Below are 21,166 nucleotides of genomic sequence, written 5' to 3'. Positions count from 1 at the left end.
CTTAATGAAATTAAACAATGGATGTCCGCTAACTTCTTGCAACTCAACGCCAAGAAAACGGAAATGCTGATTATCGGTCCTGCTAAACACCGACATTTATTTAATAATACCACCTTAACATTTGACAACCAAACAATTACACAAGGCGAATCAGTAAAGAATCTGGGTATTATCTTCCACCCAACTCTCTCGTTTGAATCACACATTAAGAGTGTTACTAAAACGGCCTTCTTTCATCTCCGTAATATCGCTAAAATTCGTTCTATTTTATCCACTAGCGACGCTGAGATCATTATTCATGCGTTCGTTACGTCTCGTCTCGACTACTGTAACGTATTATTTTCGGGTCTCCCTATGTCTAGCATTAAAAAATTACAGTTGGTACAAAATGCGGCTGCTAGACTTTTGACAAGAACAAGAAAGTTTGATCATATTACGCCTATACTGGCTCACCTGCACTGGCTTCCTGTGCACTTAAGATGTGACTTTAAGGTTTTACTACTTACGTATAAAATACTACACGGTCTAGCTCCGTCCTATCTTGTCGATTGCATTGTACCATATGTCCCGGCAAGAAATCTGCGTTCAAAGAACTCCGGCTTATTAGTGATTCCCAGAGCCCAAAAAAAGTCTGCGGGCTATAGAGCGTTTTCTATTCGGGCTCCAGTACTATGGAATGCCCTCCCGGTAACAATTAGAGATGCTACCTCAGTAGAAGCATTTAAGTCCCATCTTAAAACTCATTTGTATACTCTAGCCTTTAAATAGCCCCCCTGTTAGACCAGTTGATCTGCCGTTTCTTTTCTTTTCTCCTCTGCTCCCCTTTTCCTTGAGGGGGGGGGGGGGGGCACAGGTCCGGTGGCCATGGATGAAGTGCTGGCTGTCCAGAGTCGGGACCCGGGGTGGACCGCTCGCCTGTGCATCGGCTGGGAACATCTCTACGCTGCTGACCCGTCTCCGCTCGGGATGGTGTCCTGCTGGCCCCACTATGGACTGGACTCTTACTATTATGTTGGATCCACTATGGACTGGACTCTCACAATATTATGTCAGACCCACTCGACATCCATTGCTTTCGGTCTCCCCTAGAGGGGGGGGGGGGTTACCCACATATGCGGTCCTCTCCAAGGTTTCTCATAGTCATTCACATCGACGTCCCACTGGGGTGAGTTTTTCCTTGCCCGTATGTGGGCTTTGTACCGAGGATGTCGTTGTGGCTTGTGCAGCCCTTTGAGACACTTGTGATTTAGGGCTATATAAATAAAGATTGATTGATTGATTGATTGAACTAATATAGACACTTACGTCATGTGTTGCCTTCATCATAACACTTATATAAGACTTTCAATTTTTTGCAGCTCCAGACAGATTTTTGTTGTTGTATTTTTGGTCCAATATGGCTCTTTTGGGTTGGCGACTCCTGATATAGGCTAATAAAAACAAATACGACTGAATGCAATGCTGCAGGACTGCGCTAGAGGGCGCACTGCCGTGAATCCATGCACGTTGAGGTCTACGCGTGGGGCATGGGGGCGGGAGGCTCGTCCTGTGGGGGTGTCTGGAGGAAGTGTGCGTGTGAACAACCGGAGAGAGGAGGCCGGCTGCTGGGTGAAGGGGGGAGGAGGTACAGCCGGTGGGAGGACCATCCAAGCCCGGACTTGTGGCGGCTGCAGCGCGCAGCTCCGACTGCTGAAAGAAGTGTGCTGCAGTGGCGCTTCTGTGCAAGAAAACTCAAGAGGTCTTCGGGGTCCATCTTGCTCGTGCAAAAAAAAGGGGCTGGGATGAGCGAGTTGACTGACGAGCTGAGGGCTCTTTGACCTCCTGACTGACAAAGGACGGCCAAGCAAGTTGCTTCCATGCTGTCCGCCAAGGTAAGGCTGAACTTTCCTCCTTGTTTCCCCCACACAGTCAATCATTACCCGCAGGAGAACTCCACACAACAAGTGAGCACAGTGGAGTCTTTTCTTGGGTCCTTCCTCGGGTCTCAGTGTTTACCTTGGCAGTGTCTCACTAAGGTGTGTTCTTCCAGGACACAGCAGTCTTTCAACGTTTTTTATTCTGGTTATTGAACATTCTGTGACTCACTTCCTTGCTCATAATGTGAAACATATGCTGCCATTATTGTGGACAACTTTAAGTGGCAACAAGGGCTCTCTTTTTGGGGGGACTTTTGGTTTGATTTACTGGTGGTGGACCTTTTTATGGAGCACACAGCTGCTGTGTTGCGTTCGAGGGTGGTCATCACTTCAATGACACGTAACGGTCTGCTTTCGGTCAGTTTTTGAGCAAACTGCTCCCTTTAAACCAGGGGTGTCAAACTCATTTTAGATCGGGGGCCACATGAAGACAAATCTACTCTCAAGTGGGTCGGACTGGTAAAATCCCGGCACGATAACTTAAAAATAAAGACAACTTCGGATTGTTTTCTTTGTTTAAAAAAGAACAAGCACATTCTGAAAATGTACAAATCGTAATGTTTGTTGTTTTTTTACACATACATGTTGCGGTTAATAGTATTCTACCTTTATTTGTCGTTATGTATACTTATGTTAATTTTCAATCCATCAAGATAAAAAAATATCAAAATCAAATTACAGGATGTTATGTAGTTTGCTCATTTTCCTCAACTGATTTACTAACATGTGGTTTATTTTTTTTTACATATGTAGCATCTACATAGATACAAAGAATTGCTATTACGACATCTAGTGGACACATTTAGAACAGCAGTTTCTTTCATTCAAAAACTTCGGCTCATTTTTATACTTAGCAAACTCATCCCGCGGGCCGGATAAAACCTGTTCGCGGGCCTGATCCGGCCCTCGTGCCTTACGTTTGACACCGCTGGTTTAAGCAACGTTTACAAGCAACAGTTTTAACATTTGTCATGTATCTGCACGTGTAAAAAACCATACAAGATAACTTAAAAATAAAGACAACTTCAGATTGTTTTCTTTGTTTAAAAAATGGAACACACACATTCTGAAAATGTACAAATAATAATGTTGTTGTTTTTTTTTACACTTACTGTACATGTTGCGGTTAATAGCATTCAACCTTTATTTGTCGTTATTTATACTTTCTGAATAAATTATGTGATAATGTTCATCAGTCAACTCATTGGTGTTAAGTTTCAATCTATCAAGATATAAAAAAAATAAATATCAAAATCATATTACAGGATGTTATTTATGTAGTTCAGGGGTGTCAAACTCATTTTAGATCGGGGGCCACATGGAGAAAAATATACTCCCAAGTGGGCCAAACTGGTAAAATCACGGCACGATAACTTAAAAATAACTTCAGATTGTTTTCTTTGTTTAAAAAATGAAACGCGCATATTCTGAAAATGTACAAATCATAATGTTTTTTTTGTTTTTTTACACTTACTCTACATGTTGCGGTTAAAAGTATTCTACCTTTATTTGTTGTTATTTATACTTTCTAAATAAATTATGTGATAATGTTCATCAGTCAACTCATTGGTGTTAAGTTTCAATCTATCAAGATAAAAAAAATACCAAAATCAAATTACAGGATGTTATTTATGTAGTTTAGGGGTGTCAAACTCATTTTAGATCGGGGGCCACATGAAGAAAAATCTACTCCCAAGTGGGCCGGACTGGTAAAATCACGGCACGATAACTTAAAAATCAAGACAACTTCAGATTGTTTTCTTTGTTTAAAAAATGAAACGCGCACATTCTGAAAATGTACAAATCATAATGTTTTTTTTGTTTTTTTTACACATGTGGCGGTTAATAGTATTCTACCTTTATTTGTTGTTGTTTATACTTTCTGAATAAATTATGTGATAATGTTCATCAGTCAACTCCATCCACCCATCCATTTTCTACCGCCTGTCAACTCATTGGTGTTAATTTTCAATCTATTAAGATAGAAAAATAATATCAAAATCAAATTATAGTATGTTGTATATATAGTTTGCTCATTTTCCTCGACTGATGTACTAGTATCATGATGTAGCATCATCTACAAAGATACAAATAATTGCTATCGCGACATCTAGCGGACACATTTAGAACAGCAGTTTCTTTCATTTCAAAAATTTGGCTCATATTTATACTTACCAAACTCATCTCGCGGGCCGGATAAAACCTGTTCGCGGGCCTGATCCAGCCCTCGGGCCTTACGTTTGACACCCCTGCTTTAAACATTCTCCATAATTAAAGACCAAGCCAGACAGGAAACATATTTTTCAACTGTCAATTACTGGCTTTTGTTGCTTCTATTTTAGAAGTCAGAGGACTATGAACAATATAAAGTGCATCCGGAAAGTATCCACATTTTTTTATGTTACGGTCCTATTCCAAAATGGAATAAGTTCATTTTTGTTCTCAAAATTCTCCAGACAATACCCCCTAATGACAATGTAAAAATGTTGTTGTTTTTTGCAAATGATCTTGATCTCACCATAGTGTGGACTGTGATGCAACAGTTTGTTTACATGTAAAATCTTCCACTCCTTCTTTGTCTCATTTTGTCCACCAAACGTTTTATGCTGTGCGTGAATGCACAAAGGTGCACTTTGTTGATGTTATTGACTTGTTGGAGTGCTAATCAGGCATATTTGGTCAGTGCATGACTGCAAGCTAATCAATGCTAACATGCTATTTAGGCTAGCTGTATGTACATATTGCATCATTATGCCACATTTGTAGGTATATTTGAGCTTATTTAATATCCTTAACTGTTATCCTCTTTGTATATCATTTTGTTTATTTTTTAGTACATTTTTTAGTTAGTTAATTTTTAGTTTGTATATAGTTCAGCTTTGCATGTTTCATGACACATTAGCTGTATGTAATATTGGTTGCATTTCAGATAGTTGTTTGTGTGCCATGTTGTTCCAAACCACAACAAACATTACCTAGCTTGCCAAAGATTATAATAAATATATTAAAAGAAGACAGCCTGCCGTGTCCTTTAACTTGGACACACACATCTATACCTTTGGCCATTAAAATTTCATTTCCAAGAGTTCGCTCACCTTCTGAGTAGCCTCTGATTTACTAATGGTTTCTAATGTTGTAAAAATGCGTAGAATAAATATTATATTTCAACATTTCTGTCAACGAAGATTTGCTTCAGCCTGCGACACATAGTCATTTTGATAGTAGGCTATCACTCTGTCAGATCTACAGCATTCCTCTGTGGAGAGAGGATAACCTTCCAGAAGGACAGCCATCTCTGGAGCAATCCACCAATCTGGTCTGTATAGTAAAGTGGAGACGGAAGCCATTTCTTCGTAAAAAGTTTGCCAAAATGCACCTGAAAGACTCTCTGGTCTGATGAGACAAACATTGAACTCTTTGGCGTGAATACCAGGTGTCATGTTTGGAGGAAACCAGGCACCGCTAATCACCAGGCCGATACCATCCCTACAGTGAAGCATGGTGGTGTCATCATTAAGGTGTGGGGATGTTTTTTCAGACGAGTCAGGATAGAGGGAAAGATGAATGCAGCAATGTACAGAGACTTCCCAGATAAAAAACAGCACTTTTCATCCAGTCTGATGGTGTTGCAAAAAGGAATGGACGAAACTGCCCAAAGATAGGTGGGCCAATCTTGTGGCATCACATTCTAAAATACTTGAAGCTGTAATTGCTGCAATAAGTATTGAGCAAAGGCTGTAAATATTAATTACATTTGCAAATTAAAAAACCCCAAAACTTTTCACATTGTCATTATGGTGTATTGTGCCTAGAATTTTGAGGGCAAATATGATTATATTCCACTTTGGAATAAGGCTGTAACATAACAAAATGTGAAGCGCTGTGAATACTTTCCGGATGCACTGTATGTCCCCCTTGGGCCAAGAACTGTGTCTAACAATGTAACAACAGCACAATCCTGGCTGACATGTGTAAGCGATTAAAGTAACATGGATTGAGAGTTGGAATGTAATCCATTTTGAGACACATTCCACCATGACCTTAGGATACAGAAGGGAAATAGCGGAGTACTTTAGGAGTTGCTGATTTATTTTTCATCCCCCCCTTCATAAAAATTGTAAAAACTACTTGTTAGCCTTCCAGCGTTAGCATATAAACTTTCTAAAAATACCAAGTCACCCAATTAGTGGCCTTTTCTGCTTTAGTTTTTATGGTTTTGTTGATGTCTGTTGTTCAGCTTGCAGGAAAAGGGCGTTACAGCCACGAGTATGAGAGCCATGAGGACACGACCGGGAAAGGCCGGACCAAACTCTGGCCTTGTCCCTCTCTTGTTATGTCACTTTGCACGTGTTTCGCTGCAGTCTGGAGGGCACATGTTGGACTATTAGGGAATTTAGTGCAGACTTCCTGTGTTTTTTAGGATTGGCTATGTTGGTTGTAAGGCCAACACTTTCTGTAAATGTTAGCATGCTAACAGGTAACATGAGTCACATACCAAGTTATATGACTGTTAGGTTTATGGCTGCGAAATTAGAGTAAATAGTGTAAAAAGTGCAAAAAAAGGTAGCACTTTAATGCAAGCGTGCTAACATTAGCACACTAACAGTTAACAAGTGTCACATACAGAGTTATATTACTCGAGGGTAAACGGTTGCAAAATTAGCTCAAAAAGCTAGCACATTCATGTTAGCATGCTAGCATGATAACGTAAACATGTTAACAGTTAGCATGTTTCACATACCAAGTTATATGACCATAAAGTGTATGGCTGTGGAATTATAGAAATTTTTTTAAAATTTGCAAAAAAAGTTAGCACTTTAAGTTAGCGTGCTAGCATGCTAACCGTTGACAAGTGTCACATACTAACTTATATGACTGTAAGGTGTATGGCTGTCTAATTTAAAAAAAAAACGTAAATTCAACTAAAAAGTTAGCATGTTAATGTAAGTATGCTAGAGTTCTAACATTAGCAAAAACTACATGTTAGCCTTCCAGCGTTAGCATGTCAACAAAATACCAAGTCACCCAATTAGTGGGCTTTTCTGCTTGTTATGGTTTTGTTTATGTCAGTTGTTCAGCTTGCAGGAAACATGCTTCACTAGTGCCGTTTTGTCTTACTAATTTTGGCGGTCCTTGAACTCACTGTAGTTTGTTTACATGTATAACTTTCTCTGGTGCTGCGAGAGAAAGACGTGTTTTATGCCACTCCTTCTTTGTCTCATTTTGTCCACCCAATTTTTTATGCTGTGCCTGAATGAACAAAGGTGAGCTTTGTTGATGTTATTGACTTGTGTGGACTGCTAATCAGGCATATTTGGTCACTGCATTGCTGCAAGTTAATCGATGCTAAGTTGCTATTTAGGCTAGCTGTAGGTAAATATTGCATCATTATGCCTCGTTTGTAGGTAAATTTGAGTTAATTGACTTTCCTTTACCTACAGTATGTCCTCTGTATATTTAATTTATATTTGCATGTCTCATGACACATTATCTGTATGGAATAGTGGCTGCATTTCTGATAGTTGTTTGTGTGCCATGTTGTTCCAGACCACCGCAAACTGTACCCAGCTTGCAAATATTTTAATAAGTCCATTAGAAGAAGAAAGCCTGCAGTTTCCTTTATCTTGGACACACACATCTATACATTTGGCCATTCTAAGACAGTAATTTAGAGGAGTGATCTTACCTTCTGAGAAGCCTCTGATTTACTAATGTTTTCCAATTTTGTAAAAATATATAGAATAATTATTAAATTTCAACATTTCTGTCAACGAAGATTAGCGTCAGCCTGCGACACATACAGTACACATTTTGATAGTAGGCTATTAAAGCTAATATAGACACGTCATTACAACACTTAAATAAGGCTTTTAATTTTGTCGGTCCAATATGGCTCTTTCAATATTTTGGGTTGCCGACCCCTCTGTTGGACTATTAGAGACGCGGGAAGGTGGCATCACAGTTGTAAAGGTGGCTATTAGTTTTGAACTCCTGTGCCAGCAGGAATCTAAAGCCAGAAGGTCAAGCACTGCTCGTAGAACAATGACATGACGCTGTCTAAATTTAGTGCAGACTTCCTGTGTTTTTTAGGATTGGCTGTTTTGGTTGTAAGATCAACACTTTCTGCAGTACACTAACGTTAATTTTAACACACTTTTCTAAATTCTCTAAATACTAAACTATTTGCCTGATTTATTGTGTTTTAGTATGTTACGTATTTTAATACACCTCAATGTTTGACCCCATAAGTAGGATTGACTTAAAATGTCTCACATCGCCCAATGGGCTTGAGAAACAAACACCAAAAAAACAATTTAAAAACTTCTTCCTTAAGAACTTATTGATCTCTGGATACAATTTTAATTGGTTCTACGCAGAAAATCTTGTATTCCGGTACAGCGTGGTCGATTGAAATCAATTTATTCCATGCTTGGCCCCCTAAAACACCACGATTTCAACATGTGACATGCTTTTAAAAAAACATTTTTTTAGATAAGAAATTCAGTATGTAAAACAATATAATAGACAACTACAGTAATTCTGGTAAGTAATAATAATACACGGCATTTATCTCTTTTGAGCTGCTTCTCCGTCAAACACACAATCAGCAGCTTCTCCATATTTTCATGGAAAAATTTTTACGCCATTTAGAAATTATTTTAACATCCTTGGCTGGTTTTACACATATTCTGCTTCAGTATGGTGCAGACTAGCAGCCTAGCAAAGATGAGTGAGGAGACCCCAACTAGTGTGCTCACTGGCAAATTTCACCTCAAAATACACCCTGTCTAAACTTAAGATAAACATTTTAGCAAGATTTTAACAAATCAACGTAGGGCATTGAAGTAAAACATTTAGAAAATATCCATCGATGATATTCGGGCAAAATTTGCATCCGTGTCAAATGATTGGGTCTTTTTTTAAAAAGTTAATGTAAATTATGCACACAAATTAACTATGATAAATATGATTTTAAAAATGTAATCGTTTGACAGCTCTAATATTAATGTATCCATGTCATTGTCATTTGAATATAGTTTGAATATACAGTACAGGCCAAAGGTTTGTACACACCTCATTCAATGTGTTTTCTTTATTTTCATGACTATTTACATTGTAGATTGTCACTGAAGGCATCAAAACTATGAATGAACACATGTGGAGTTATGTACTTAACAAAAAAAGGTGAAATAACTGAAAACATGTTTTATATTCTAGTCTCTTCGAAATAGCCACCCTTTGCTCTGATTACTGTTTTACACACTCTTGGCATTCTCTTGATGAGCTTCAAGCACACCTGTGAAGTGAAGGGCACAGCAGCTGTGTGGTCCATAACATCCTGTAATTTGATTTTGATATCTTGAAGCTCATCGAGAGAATGCCAAGAGTGTGCAAAGCAGAAATCAGAGCAAAGGGTGGCTATTTTGAAGAAACTAGAATATAAAACATGTTTTCAGTTATTCACCTTTTTTTGTTAAGTACATAACTCCACATGTGTTCATTCATAGTTTTGATGCCTTCAGTGACAATCTACAATGTAAATAGTCATGAAAATAAAGAAAACGCATTGAATGAGAAGTTGTGTCCAAACTTTTGGCCTGTACTGTACTTTGTGTTTTTTTTCAGCATGTAGAACTATGATTATTCTCAAAAAATGTGTTATATTTTTAGGTGTTTTTCATTATTAAAATGGATTCAGTTTTCTGTCGATTTGATCTTCGTCTGACCTGAACAGATTACGAACAAAGAGGAAGTTACCATAGTAATTGCATCGTTTCAGGTTAGGCATTGGGAACTCGCAGTGTGACATTAACACTCGACTATCTAAGCCAGGAGTGGGCCAACGTTTTGGCTCAGGGGCCACATTGGCTTTTGAAATTTGACAGAGGGGCCGGGCGAGCACACAAAGCCTATCATATCTGTTGGAACTAAGGCTTCTTTAACATGGGCTATTTTCATCATAATACATCTATTTTCAACAATATATCATCAAAGATACATGCACACTAAACAAATGCTCGGTTATTTTGGTAACCCAGTTTATGGGTTGCTGGTGTTATTTTCTATAAAGAGAAACACATTTTTGGGGTTATAAGGGTATTATTTTAACTCAATGTCTGGGTTTTCAAAACTACGCACCATTTTTGGGTTGTTTTTCAATGAGTAACTCATTTTTGGGTTGTTAGTGTTGAGTTAAATTTTGGAATTATTTTTATAAAGAGCAACACATTTTTTGGGTTATAAAGGTATTATTTTAACTCAGTTTCTGGGTTTTCAGAATTACGCACCATTTTTGGGTTGTTTTTCAATGAGTAACTCATTTATGGGTGGCTAGTGTTGAGTTTAATTTTGGAGTCATTTTTTAAAGAGCAACACATTTTTGGGTATGAGGCTTTTTTCAGTGTGCAAATAGTATTAAATGGTTAACACTTACGATCTCTTTTAGTGGGAGCAGTGTTGTTGACCACCCATTTTTTCCAGTGCGTCGAAGTTTAGTATCAGTTTTGTTATGGCAATTCTCAAAACAGATCTTTGCTCAATTCTGTTTTAATATCTGGCGGGCCGGAGTAAAGCGACCAACGTTTAGTGTTGTTTGCCCACCCCCGATCTAAGCCCAAAATTGCTTCTTTAATGGTCAAAACAAAGTCAATACCAGGCATACATTATGTAGAACAACAATTTCTTGCTTCCTTAAGTTTGTCTTTTCTGTTTCCGTGAGTCATTTTCACAAAAATGTACGATCAATCTGCACGATGATGATGATGATGACCACGCTGACATCGCCGATGGAAAACACAGCCTGACGTGTAGCAACCGGCAGACTCAGACACAAACAAACATACCCGCGGTTCAACCCATTATGCGGAGAGCCTTTCTTTGACAAGTATGCAAGGTTTCTGCCAACTCTTGTCACCACAATGAACTCCAAAAATAAAAACAGCCGCGGGACCAACGTCCATACGATCAGGCCTGGATTTGAACGTTATCTCCGAAGATGTGGAATTGGAACTTTTAGATCACTAGTGTCAAACTCAAGGCCCGGGGGCCAGATCTGGCCCGCGACATCATTGTATCTGGCCCGCAAACGCCTGTAAATGATATGTGTCGATAAAGTGTTTAATATTTTCTCACTAAATGTAATTGATTTTTTTCATTTTGACAGAAAAATACATGTACTGCTTGAAATTGCATACATTTTAAACTTTAAAAGTATCCAATATTGCAACAAATATCACAGTATATTATCATACTTTCCAAACATGTTTTTGTCTAAATAAAAATACTTAACTTTACAGCAAACTATCCATCAAACTTAGTTTTTTACAGCATATTACTGTAAATTGAAAAGAACAAAAAAAAAATGTTTCAATAAAATTCTGTTGACTGATCTGCCAGTTTTTGACTGTAAAATCTACGGTTGTTGTTTTTAACAGAGTATTACTGTAAATGGAAAGACAGTACATTTGTTTTTAGGGTACAACAACTGGTAGCTAAGATGCCAGAATGAAAAAAATAACTCGTACTGTTTTTCCATTCACAATATAATGTTGTAAAAAACAATGTACATTTAACACGGAAATTCTGGCAACTAAGCTGCCAGCTTTTTCCGTAAACCCCCCCAAAAAACAGTTTTTCCATTTACCGTAAAATATTGTAAAAAATTTAAAAAAACACTATATTTTACAGTAACATTTTGTAAATGTAAAGATTTTACTGTAAAATCGACAGTCTACTTAAAACAATTTATATAATTAATAATGAAATCCAGAGGCAAATTCATACATTATTCGCTGTTACAAGCGGCCCTCTGATGGCAGCCATAACTGTCATGTGGGCCTCAATGAAAACGAGTTTGACATCCCTGTTTTAGATCATGAAGCTGTTTGTATGGAATATTCCATAACGTTAGTGGCCAGGTGAAGGGAGTGGCTCCTCTTAGTAGAGGTATGTCTACACTAAAACCTTTTATATATGTCCCTTCCTGGAAGTTTTACCTATAAATATAACTTTTTGGGGGCCATGTCGTGCACCCATGCAGCCTAGTCAAACTCTTGCCTGCAGGGGTATTTGGTGGGGGGGTGCAGACACACCCTAATCCCCCAAACATCCTGGCCTTAATAAACCTGTCAGAGCTTGTTCTCGGCAGACCTGATCTCGAGTTGTCTTTGTTCTGCCTGTCCTCGACCCTCCGCCATCCTAACTCTCGCCACAAGTGCCATGGGTGGCCTCGGGATTTTCTAGCTGCTTGGCACACGGCTTCTTCTGCCTTTGTGAGATAATGTTGTGCCTCATACCAAAACAAAAGCAGTCAAAGCAAATTAAAGGGCAATTCTTTTCTAGTGCGTGCTGGGGCAAGTTGTTCATGTCTAATCTAATGATGGATGGGAGTAGGGGGTCTCGGATAAGGCTGGGGTTTAAATCAGTGTTAGGCCACCAGTTAAAACATGCAAATGTATGGCTTAGTTTTTTATATCAGTAATTGGCAGATTACCGGTAGTCACTTCTGTTGGAAATGTATTTTTAACATGTCTGTGATAAACTAAGGAGGTTTTGGAATGTTGTGTACATAGTTTCAACATTTTTTGATTGGCAGTACACTCCTTGTTGATTCAGTTTCCGGTAGTTTGAAACATCACAGCCAGACATTTGCTTCGGGACGTTGAGCTATGCACAACTCTTTCACGGACCACAGGAGTTTAGAATATTCCAAAAGTGATTCTCCTATTGCATTAAAACATTAGAAATTAACCGATGCGTCTTTCCAACTCAACTTACAAGCTTAATTGGTTCAGTGACAAAGCTCTTGATTCAAAATACGCATATTTCAAATCAATGCCACCCATTGAAATGTATTGAATATAATTGATCTTAGCCCCTCCAAGACAGAATAATTTTAACATGTGACATGCCTTTTAAAAAGAAAAACAAACTTTTAAATAAGACACATTCTACAAACACAATATAATAGAATGTACTACAAATAATACAAATAACCTTTACAAAGTAATATAATACTTCTGCGGTATTTCCTGTGAGCTGCTGCTCCATCACACACACCATCAGCAGCTTCTCATTATTTTCATGGAAAAATGTCTGCCATTTAGATATCATTTTAACATTTTGGCTGACGTTAGACTTCTTCTGCTTCAGTATGGTGCAGACGAACAGCCAATATCAATATATATCATCTACTCGTTCACAGCACTGTCCTTTACACTCACTTTCTTCCTTACCACGGTTGGAAAACAAAGTTCCATTGATCTCTAGCGAGAAGCTAATGCTGACATGTAAGACTGAATGTTTTAGTCGGATCTTACGGGGTTCATTGTAACGTTTGCAACGCCAACTAATGGCGGCGATGCTTGTAACCAAACATTTCTGCTTGCAATTGAACAACAATTGACTGAGAGACAGCTCTTATCTAAAAAACACTCTTAAGTTGAGGTACCACTTAAGGAATTAATGTCTATCCCTGGAATGCAGGATTACACAAAAACTACTTTGTGCAGCATTGGTACATGGAAAAAAACCAAATTTAATTATGTGGACAGATCAAAGTAAATGCTTTTTTTCCCTCACCCCGACATTTCTCAGTAAACAATACGTGCGAAAGTTTACAATTTGGATGGTGTACTTGTCACCTTTCTACTCAAGCTAAGTCATGATTTACTCCTACGTGAAGCATTTTTTCTCCTTTCTGATTGGAACATCAAATAAACTAAGACTTTCACAACACTAGGTCACATAGAGGTTAAGTGTTGCTTAGATTTCCATCTAATCTTTGGTTAGCAAAGCACTTTGACACATTCGAAACAGTACAAAGCCCCCGTTTCTCATCCCTGCCCTGGAGATACGCAGACCCCAAGTACTGGCCAACCTGTTCATTAATTTCCCATTAGTCAACAGTTTTTTCTTGGGAGTCTCAAGGGAAATAAGCTAACCCCACCATTAGTTTCAACAATCCCTAAGGACCTCTTGGCCAGGCTTCCACACACACACACACACACACTTACCAAACACCCAGCTCTGTTTTCCCCGAGTGACGACCTCTTCAGACACATGGCCTCTTTCATTCCGCTGGGAGGCTCAGTTTAAGCCTCGGCTGAAACGTTCCCGCTTTATGGCTCTCCCGCCTCCTCTTCAAAGTGCTGGGCTGCAGCCTGCAGTCATTTCAGAATCAACTGTCAGAAACATTCTTGACTCTCAATAGTTCAATCACAGCAAAAAATTTAGGAGCACTTGTGAAGGATGATTATATCTTTTGGCCTTCATTCGGGAAAACTGTTTGTGCACTTTTTGTTTCGACACAATCCCTACCATGTGTCAAAAAATCTTCCTGACTCCAAATAATTCATGATTTATTGTTAGTCGTAACGTTTTACTACGATGCCGACAGCCGCTCTATTTCTTGGCACAATTGGAGGTACAATATTTGAAGGGTTGAGCAAGATTTTTCAGTTGGATTGTCTCACACCAATTTTCTGCATTTCTGCATTAATAATGTGGATATTTTGAATAATCACATCTTGAAACAACTGAGCACATTACTTGGCCGCAACCAGCAGAGGTGCTGTTGGTTCAGTATCAAGTTGTTTGCAGTCTGAAGAAGAACAATATCAACCAGAATGTTAGGGGTGTAACGAGTAATTGATGTATCGATGTACACAGTATATATTCCTCAAATTACGTAAATAATCATAAGTAATTGTAAATCTGCGCTCGGCAAGTTTGCCTTCCAGAAGATAGGTATCGATCCAAGATCGTTTTAAAAGGAAATCGGTCGATTTGATTTATTTCAGAAAAAGGAAAACGTTGGATTTAATAACTGCAAAGATGAAGTTTGGCACTTTTACCAAAAAGGACGTTCATCGTTGTTCAAGTCTGTCTGCCGTCTGTGGTGTCATCAAAACAAAAATGGCGGATAGCTTCGGCGGTCGAGGAAGTTCATAAGAAACGCCACAAGACAATATCATAAATTACAACACAAAAACTTTCAGCTACAGCACGAGTGCAAAAGCCACAACACAGACAAACGACACGGCGCAAAATTATAATGCCACAACACAATTTTAAGCCACAATGGACGCGGCTGACACTATGGAAGTGACAGCAGAGCAAGGTACTGACACCCGAAACAATACATGAGGCGACAACAAGTGGCAGTCAAGGAAAAGTCATTTCATGAGAAAGAAGGAAATACAAGCTATGGATCGAGGAGGCTTTGGAAATTAGGAAGCAAGGGATCAACACCATCAACAGGGATGAGAGGGCATACATACTTCCACACACTTGGGCATTGTCCTTCAGCGGCGACCCCAGGACAGAGAACACATGGCCAGGTTGGGGAACTTTAATTAGCAGGTAAATCTACTGTTAAAATATTGGTTAGTGTACGTTTACTGAAAATTGCTTAAATGTTCAAAATGTGAGCAGAAAAGGTTTCCTCTAGTTAATTTATCCTAAAGTGTTGGTTGCACTTTAATCAAATAAGATGGTCTATAATAATATAATTCAAATAATAATGTCTTAAACTGGATTAGAAGCTACTTAACCAACAGGAAGCAATATGTGAAAATATATCAACAGAGCTAGAGATATCTTGCGGTGAACCCCAGGGATCAATACTGGGACCAAAATTGTTCAATCTTTCTATGAACAACATTTGTAAGGTTACAAAGGACTTAAAGTTAGTATTATTAACCTGTGTGAGCGGTGGTGGGAGCAAAGTGGGTTAAGTGTCTTGTCCAAGGACACAACTGCAGTGACTAGCTAGCTTCATCTCAGGAACCCTCAAGTTTCTGGATGGCCGCCCGGCCATCTGAGCCATCACACCAGTGATTGTTTGTCTTTCAGATATTTTACACAGTACTGTTTCGTCAAAATAGACTCGTTGTATGCAACGGCAAACTGTCCATCTTTGTCTGTTTGCAGATTTTCTTGATGGATGGTTTTGTTCTATAAATACTTTCTTGGGCTGGTTCCCACCTATTTATATTATTTTATGTGTAGAGACTCCAGGCGCTACAGTTTGTGGTCACAGGACTCTTTGGCGTGTTGATTCCTAGAGCCAACATGAGTCTTGGTAAAAAAAAAAAAAAAAAGTCTTCAGATTATAAAATGACCTGAGGCTACCTGAGCTGACCAGTTTGGGGAAATTTCAGTCCATTTTAAAGGATAGGGAAACTAGTCCTATTGGGCACTGTACTTTTTTTTATTGAAACATTTTAATTGTTTTACCTATTGCGTGTTGTTATGTTGATGTAAGTAATTTGTACTTTTAACTATAATGTGTTTTATATATATATATATATATATATATATATATATATATATATATATATATATATATATATATATATATACACATACAGTACAGGCGAAACTTTGGACACACCTTCTCATTTGAATGCGTTTTCTTTATTTTCATGACTATTTACATTGTAGATGGTCACTGAAGGCATGAAAACTATGACACCTGTGAAGTGAAAACCCTTTCAGGTGACTACCTCCTGAAGCTCATCGAGAGAATGCCAAGAGTGTGCAAAACAGTAATCAGAGCAAAGGCTGGCTATTTTGAAGAAAATAGAATATAAAACATGTTTTCAGTTATTTCACCTTTTTTTGTTAAGTACATAACTCCACATGTGTTCATTCATAGTTTTGATGCCTTCAGTGACAATCTACAATGTAAATTGTCATGAAAATAAAGAAAACGCATTGAATGAGAAGGTATGTTCAAACTTTTGGCCTGTACTGTACACACATATATATATATATATATATATATATATATATATATATATATATATATATATAATGTGCTACTGTTTTTTGTTGTTGTTCTATGTATTTATAAAACCTGTTTTTGTTACCTGGTTAAACAAAGCAAAATGAATGAATGAAATATCTAGAGTTAGTATCTTTGTTGGAACATGGAGTTTGCATGTGTGCTTGGGTTTTCTCTGGGTATTCTATTTTCTAACCATATGGTTTTTATCAACTGGAACTCCTTTTTTCTACACTGTTGCTAACTTGTGCCGCTAATTCAGTGTGTGTTTTTCCAGCAGAGATAGGGGTTATAATCTCTCCAAACAAACATGTTGATACATTGCTTATTCGTTTTTCTAAACGGTCGACCGTTTCTATGCAAACACCACAGCCACTACGACACAATCTGGAATTGAGGTCATTCTTCCAAAGATATCGGCGGGAAACTTGGGACACAATGACAAGGGAGCAGGACTTTGACCGTCAAATATTTACTCGAGCCAAGTCACCTGTCGCAAGTGGCGATGGTGTGAAGCGAAAGGTTTGTGACTCACGAGTATATTTCCTCTTTTTCCACAGGAGGGACCCAGATTCAACATGGAGGAGGGATACGAGCTGGACCTGACTTATATTACAGAGCGCATCATTGCCGTGTCCTTCCCCCGGGGATGCCTGGAAGAGATCTACGCTCACAACCTGAAGGATGTTACTCGAATGCTCAAGTCCAAGCATGCAGACAATTACCTGGTGAGTGATGTTGACGTTTTGTTGCTGTAGCCTGGCGTCAAAGTGCAGACACTATTGATGTCATTGTTGCATGGATGTTGGCAGTATTGATTTTTGGCATGGCTGACCTTACCTGTAACTTTAGCTAGTTATCCAGAATCAATGCCAAATTGACTTCTTGTTTTCCTCAGATTATCAACCTGTCAGAGAAAAGACACGACCTGTCAAAAATGAATCCGAAGGTATGTTTTTGTTTCTTCACAAAGGTTATAGTATTCCACAGTTACACCCTTTGCAATGTAGCAATTCACTATTGTGTAACCTGCATGGTTCAGTCCCTGCTTTTTCTGTTCCACGTTACACTCACCCTCCTAAATCTCCGTCTCATCCGGGTCACGGCACCACTCTAACCTGCGTGGCCGGCGACCCAGATTGGGGTTACTGTGGTGTCGTGACCCGGATGTGACTGAGGTTTAGGGGGTTGAGTGTAACAGTGGCAAGCCGGTGTAGCTGGGCCATGTGTACGTTGGTAAACCTCACTTCCTGAAAATTTCAATAGTGCTGGCTATCGGGTTGATAGCTCGCGGGTTACAGCAGTACATCTCTTCCAAGGACAATACCACAAAGAGTACATTTGGATACATTTAAGAGTAATCGCTGTACAGCTTGTATAGCAATAAAGATTAATAATGACGGTTTGTTCAACCCTCTATTAGTAATTAGTAGATAGTAGCAAGATAATTGTCTTGCCTACAGTCAAGCTTGGTGTTGGTGGTGTATGAGCGCAGCCAACACATTGTGATATTCTGAAGCATGTTACCCCTCGGTTTCCTTTCTCTAGTCCAGGATTGTCAAACATTTGTCAAAAACATTTCAGCTCAGGGACCACATGGAGGAAAATCTATTCCCAAGTGGGCCGGACTGGTAAAATCATGGCATGATAACTTAAAAATAAAGACAACATCAGATTGTTTTCTTTGTTTAAAAATAGACCAAGCACATTCTGAAAAGGTGAAAAAAAAATCATGGTTTTTTACACTTACATGTTGATGTTAATAGTATTATATCTTCATTTGTCATTATGTATACTTTCTGAATAAATTATGTGATATTGTTCATAGGTGGAATTGAGTTTTAAAATGCTCCCGGTAGTATTCATTTTTAATCTATCAAAAGATGAAATGAATAATAGTATCAAAATCCAATGACAGGATGTTATTAATGTAATTTACTCATTCATCTCAACTGATCTACTAACATCATGTGGTTTATTCTGTACACATGTAGCATAATCTACAACCAAACCTGGGAATTGGGACTAATTTCATTGATCACACATGAAGTTAGAAGGGGATACAAATAATTTCAGCATATTTATATGTGTCCAGAACATGTGTTCCCATGCAGTCATAAGTACAACACGAAATGTACAGATTATCAAAAGCATGTTTTTTAAATATAAATGTCACAGGTTGCATTAACAACATCTTTGACAATCAAGGCATGAACGTAACAGTCCACATTTTCAATCAATCAAAGCAATCAAAGTTTATTCTTATAGCCCTAAATCACAAGTGTCTCAAAGGGCTGCACAAGCCACAATGACATCCTCGGCTCAGATCCCACATCAGGGCAAGAAAAAACTCAAACCAATGAAATTTTGTAACATTACTATCACTAATGAGCAGCGTATAAGTACATAGTGTCCAAACACGGAGGTCTTGTCTCTGTCTTAACACAGCACATAGTTTATTAATTTGTTATCAATGTTTTCAGTGTTCCTTATGACCTTAACCTCAAAAAGCAGCCAATTTCAACAAAAATGTAATAACAAATACTATATTGATGTTGTACTCGTTAAATGGCAGTAAAAGCACACAATCAGAGCTCTTTGTCAAATTGCTGTACTGTTTTGATTTATTATAACTACTGTAATTATAATAATATTAATAATTCATTATAATTACAGAAAAAAACATCACTAAAGGTTTCCGTATCGTCTGCTGTCTGCTCTGTTGTCCACAAGTTGCAGACATTCTCCGTGTATGTTTTATGCTTTAAAAGTGTTTGTTTATGTTAAACATTAATTCATGTTTCAACACATTTACCCCCGCACGTTAAGATTATTTCTGAACTGTTGAGAGCAATCTACAGGTAAAAGCCAGTAAATTAGAATATTTTGAAAAACTTGATTTATTTCAGTAATTGCATTCAAAAGGTGTAAGTTGTACATTATATTTATTCATTGCACACAGACTGATGCATTCAAATGTTTATTTCATTTAATTTTGATGATTTGAAGTGGCAACAAATGAAAATCCAAAATTCCGTGTGTCACAAAATTAGAATATTACTTAAGGCTAATACAAAAAAGGGATTTTTAGAAATGTTGGCCAACTGAAAAGTATGAAAATGAAAAATATGAGCATGTACAATACTCAATACTTGGTTGGAGCTCCTTTTGCCTCAATTACTGCGTTAATGCGACGTGGCATGGAGTCGATGAGTTTCTGGCACTGCTCAGGTGTTATGAGAGCCCAGGTTGCTCTGATAGTGGCCTTCAACTCTTCTGCGTTTTTGGGTCTGGCATTCTGCATCTTCCTTTTCACAATACCCCACAGATTTTCTATGGGGCTAAGGTCAGGGGAGTTGGCGGGCCAATTTAGAACAGAAATACCATGGTCCGTAAACCAGGCACGGGTAGATTTTGCGCTGTGTGCAGGCGCCAAGTCCTGTTGGAACTTGAAATCTCCATCTCCATAGAGCAGGTCAGCAGCAGGAAGCATGAAGTGCTCTAAAACTTGCTGGTAGACGGCTGCGTTGACCCTGGATCTCAGGAAACAGAGTGGACCGACACCAGCAGATGACATGGCACCCCAAACCATCACTGATGGTGGAAACTTTACACTAGACTTCAGGCAACGTGGATCCTGTGCCTCTCCTGTCTTCCTCCAGACTCTGGGACCTCGATTTCCAAAGGAAATGCAAAATTTGCATGGTTGGGTGATGGTTTGGGGTGCCATGTCATCTGCTGGTGTCGGTCCACTCTGTTTCCTGAGATCCAGGGTCAACGCAGCCGTCTACCAGCAAGTTTTAGAGCACTTCATGCTTCCTGCTGCTGACCTGCTCTATGGAGATGGAGATTTCAAGTTCCAACAGGACTTGGCGCCTGCACACAGCGCAAAATCTACCCGTGCCTGGTTTACGGACCATGGTATTTCTGTTCTAAATTGGCTCGCCAACTCCCCTGACCTTAGCCCCATAGAAAATCTGTGGGGTATTGTAAAAAGGAAGATGCAGAATGCCAGACCCAAAAACGCAGAAGAGTTGAAGGCCACTATCAGAGCAACCTGGGCTCTCATAACACCTGAGCAGTGCCAGAAACTCATCGACTCCATGCCACGCCGCATTAACGCAGTAATTGAGGCAAAAGGAGCTCCAACCAAGTATTGAGTATTGTACATGCTCATATTTTTCATTTTCATACTTTTCAGTTGGCCAACATTTCTAAAAATCCCTTTTTTGTATTAGCCTTAAGTAATATTCTAATTTTGTGACACACGGAATTTTGGATTTTCATTTGTTGCCACTTCAAATCATCAAAATTAAATGAAATAAACATTTGAATGCATCAGTCTGTGTGCAATGAATAAATATAATGTACAAGTTACACCTTTTGAATGCAATTACTGAAATAAATCAAGTTTTTCAAAATATTCTAATTTACTGGCTTTTACCTGTATAATGCTAATTGT

At 38.5% G+C, this 21,166-nt stretch overlaps 1 protein-coding gene across 1 annotated transcript in view; it reads left to right on the top strand.

Moving 5' to 3' along the window:
* Window positions 1-1,601: 1,601 nt before the first annotated feature.
* LOC133618807 (tensin-3-like) overlaps window positions 1,602-21,166 on the top strand; it is a 68,228-nt gene continuing 48,663 nt past the window's right edge. The window contains exons 1-3 of the mRNA XM_061979539.2: window positions 1,602-1,871; window positions 17,265-17,432; window positions 17,603-17,653. Coding sequence (XP_061835523.1) covers window positions 1,857-1,871; window positions 17,265-17,432; window positions 17,603-17,653 — 234 coding nt within the window. The 5' untranslated portion in view covers window positions 1,602-1,856. The remainder of the gene's footprint in view (window positions 1,872-17,264; window positions 17,433-17,602; window positions 17,654-21,166) is intronic.

This window comes from Nerophis lumbriciformis, linkage group LG19 (genome assembly GCF_033978685.3).
Source record: "Nerophis lumbriciformis linkage group LG19, RoL_Nlum_v2.1, whole genome shotgun sequence".
NCBI lineage: Eukaryota > Metazoa > Chordata > Actinopteri > Syngnathiformes > Syngnathidae > Nerophis > Nerophis lumbriciformis.
Note: the sequence above shows the minus strand (reverse complement) of the source record. Positions and strands in the feature narration are given on the sequence as shown.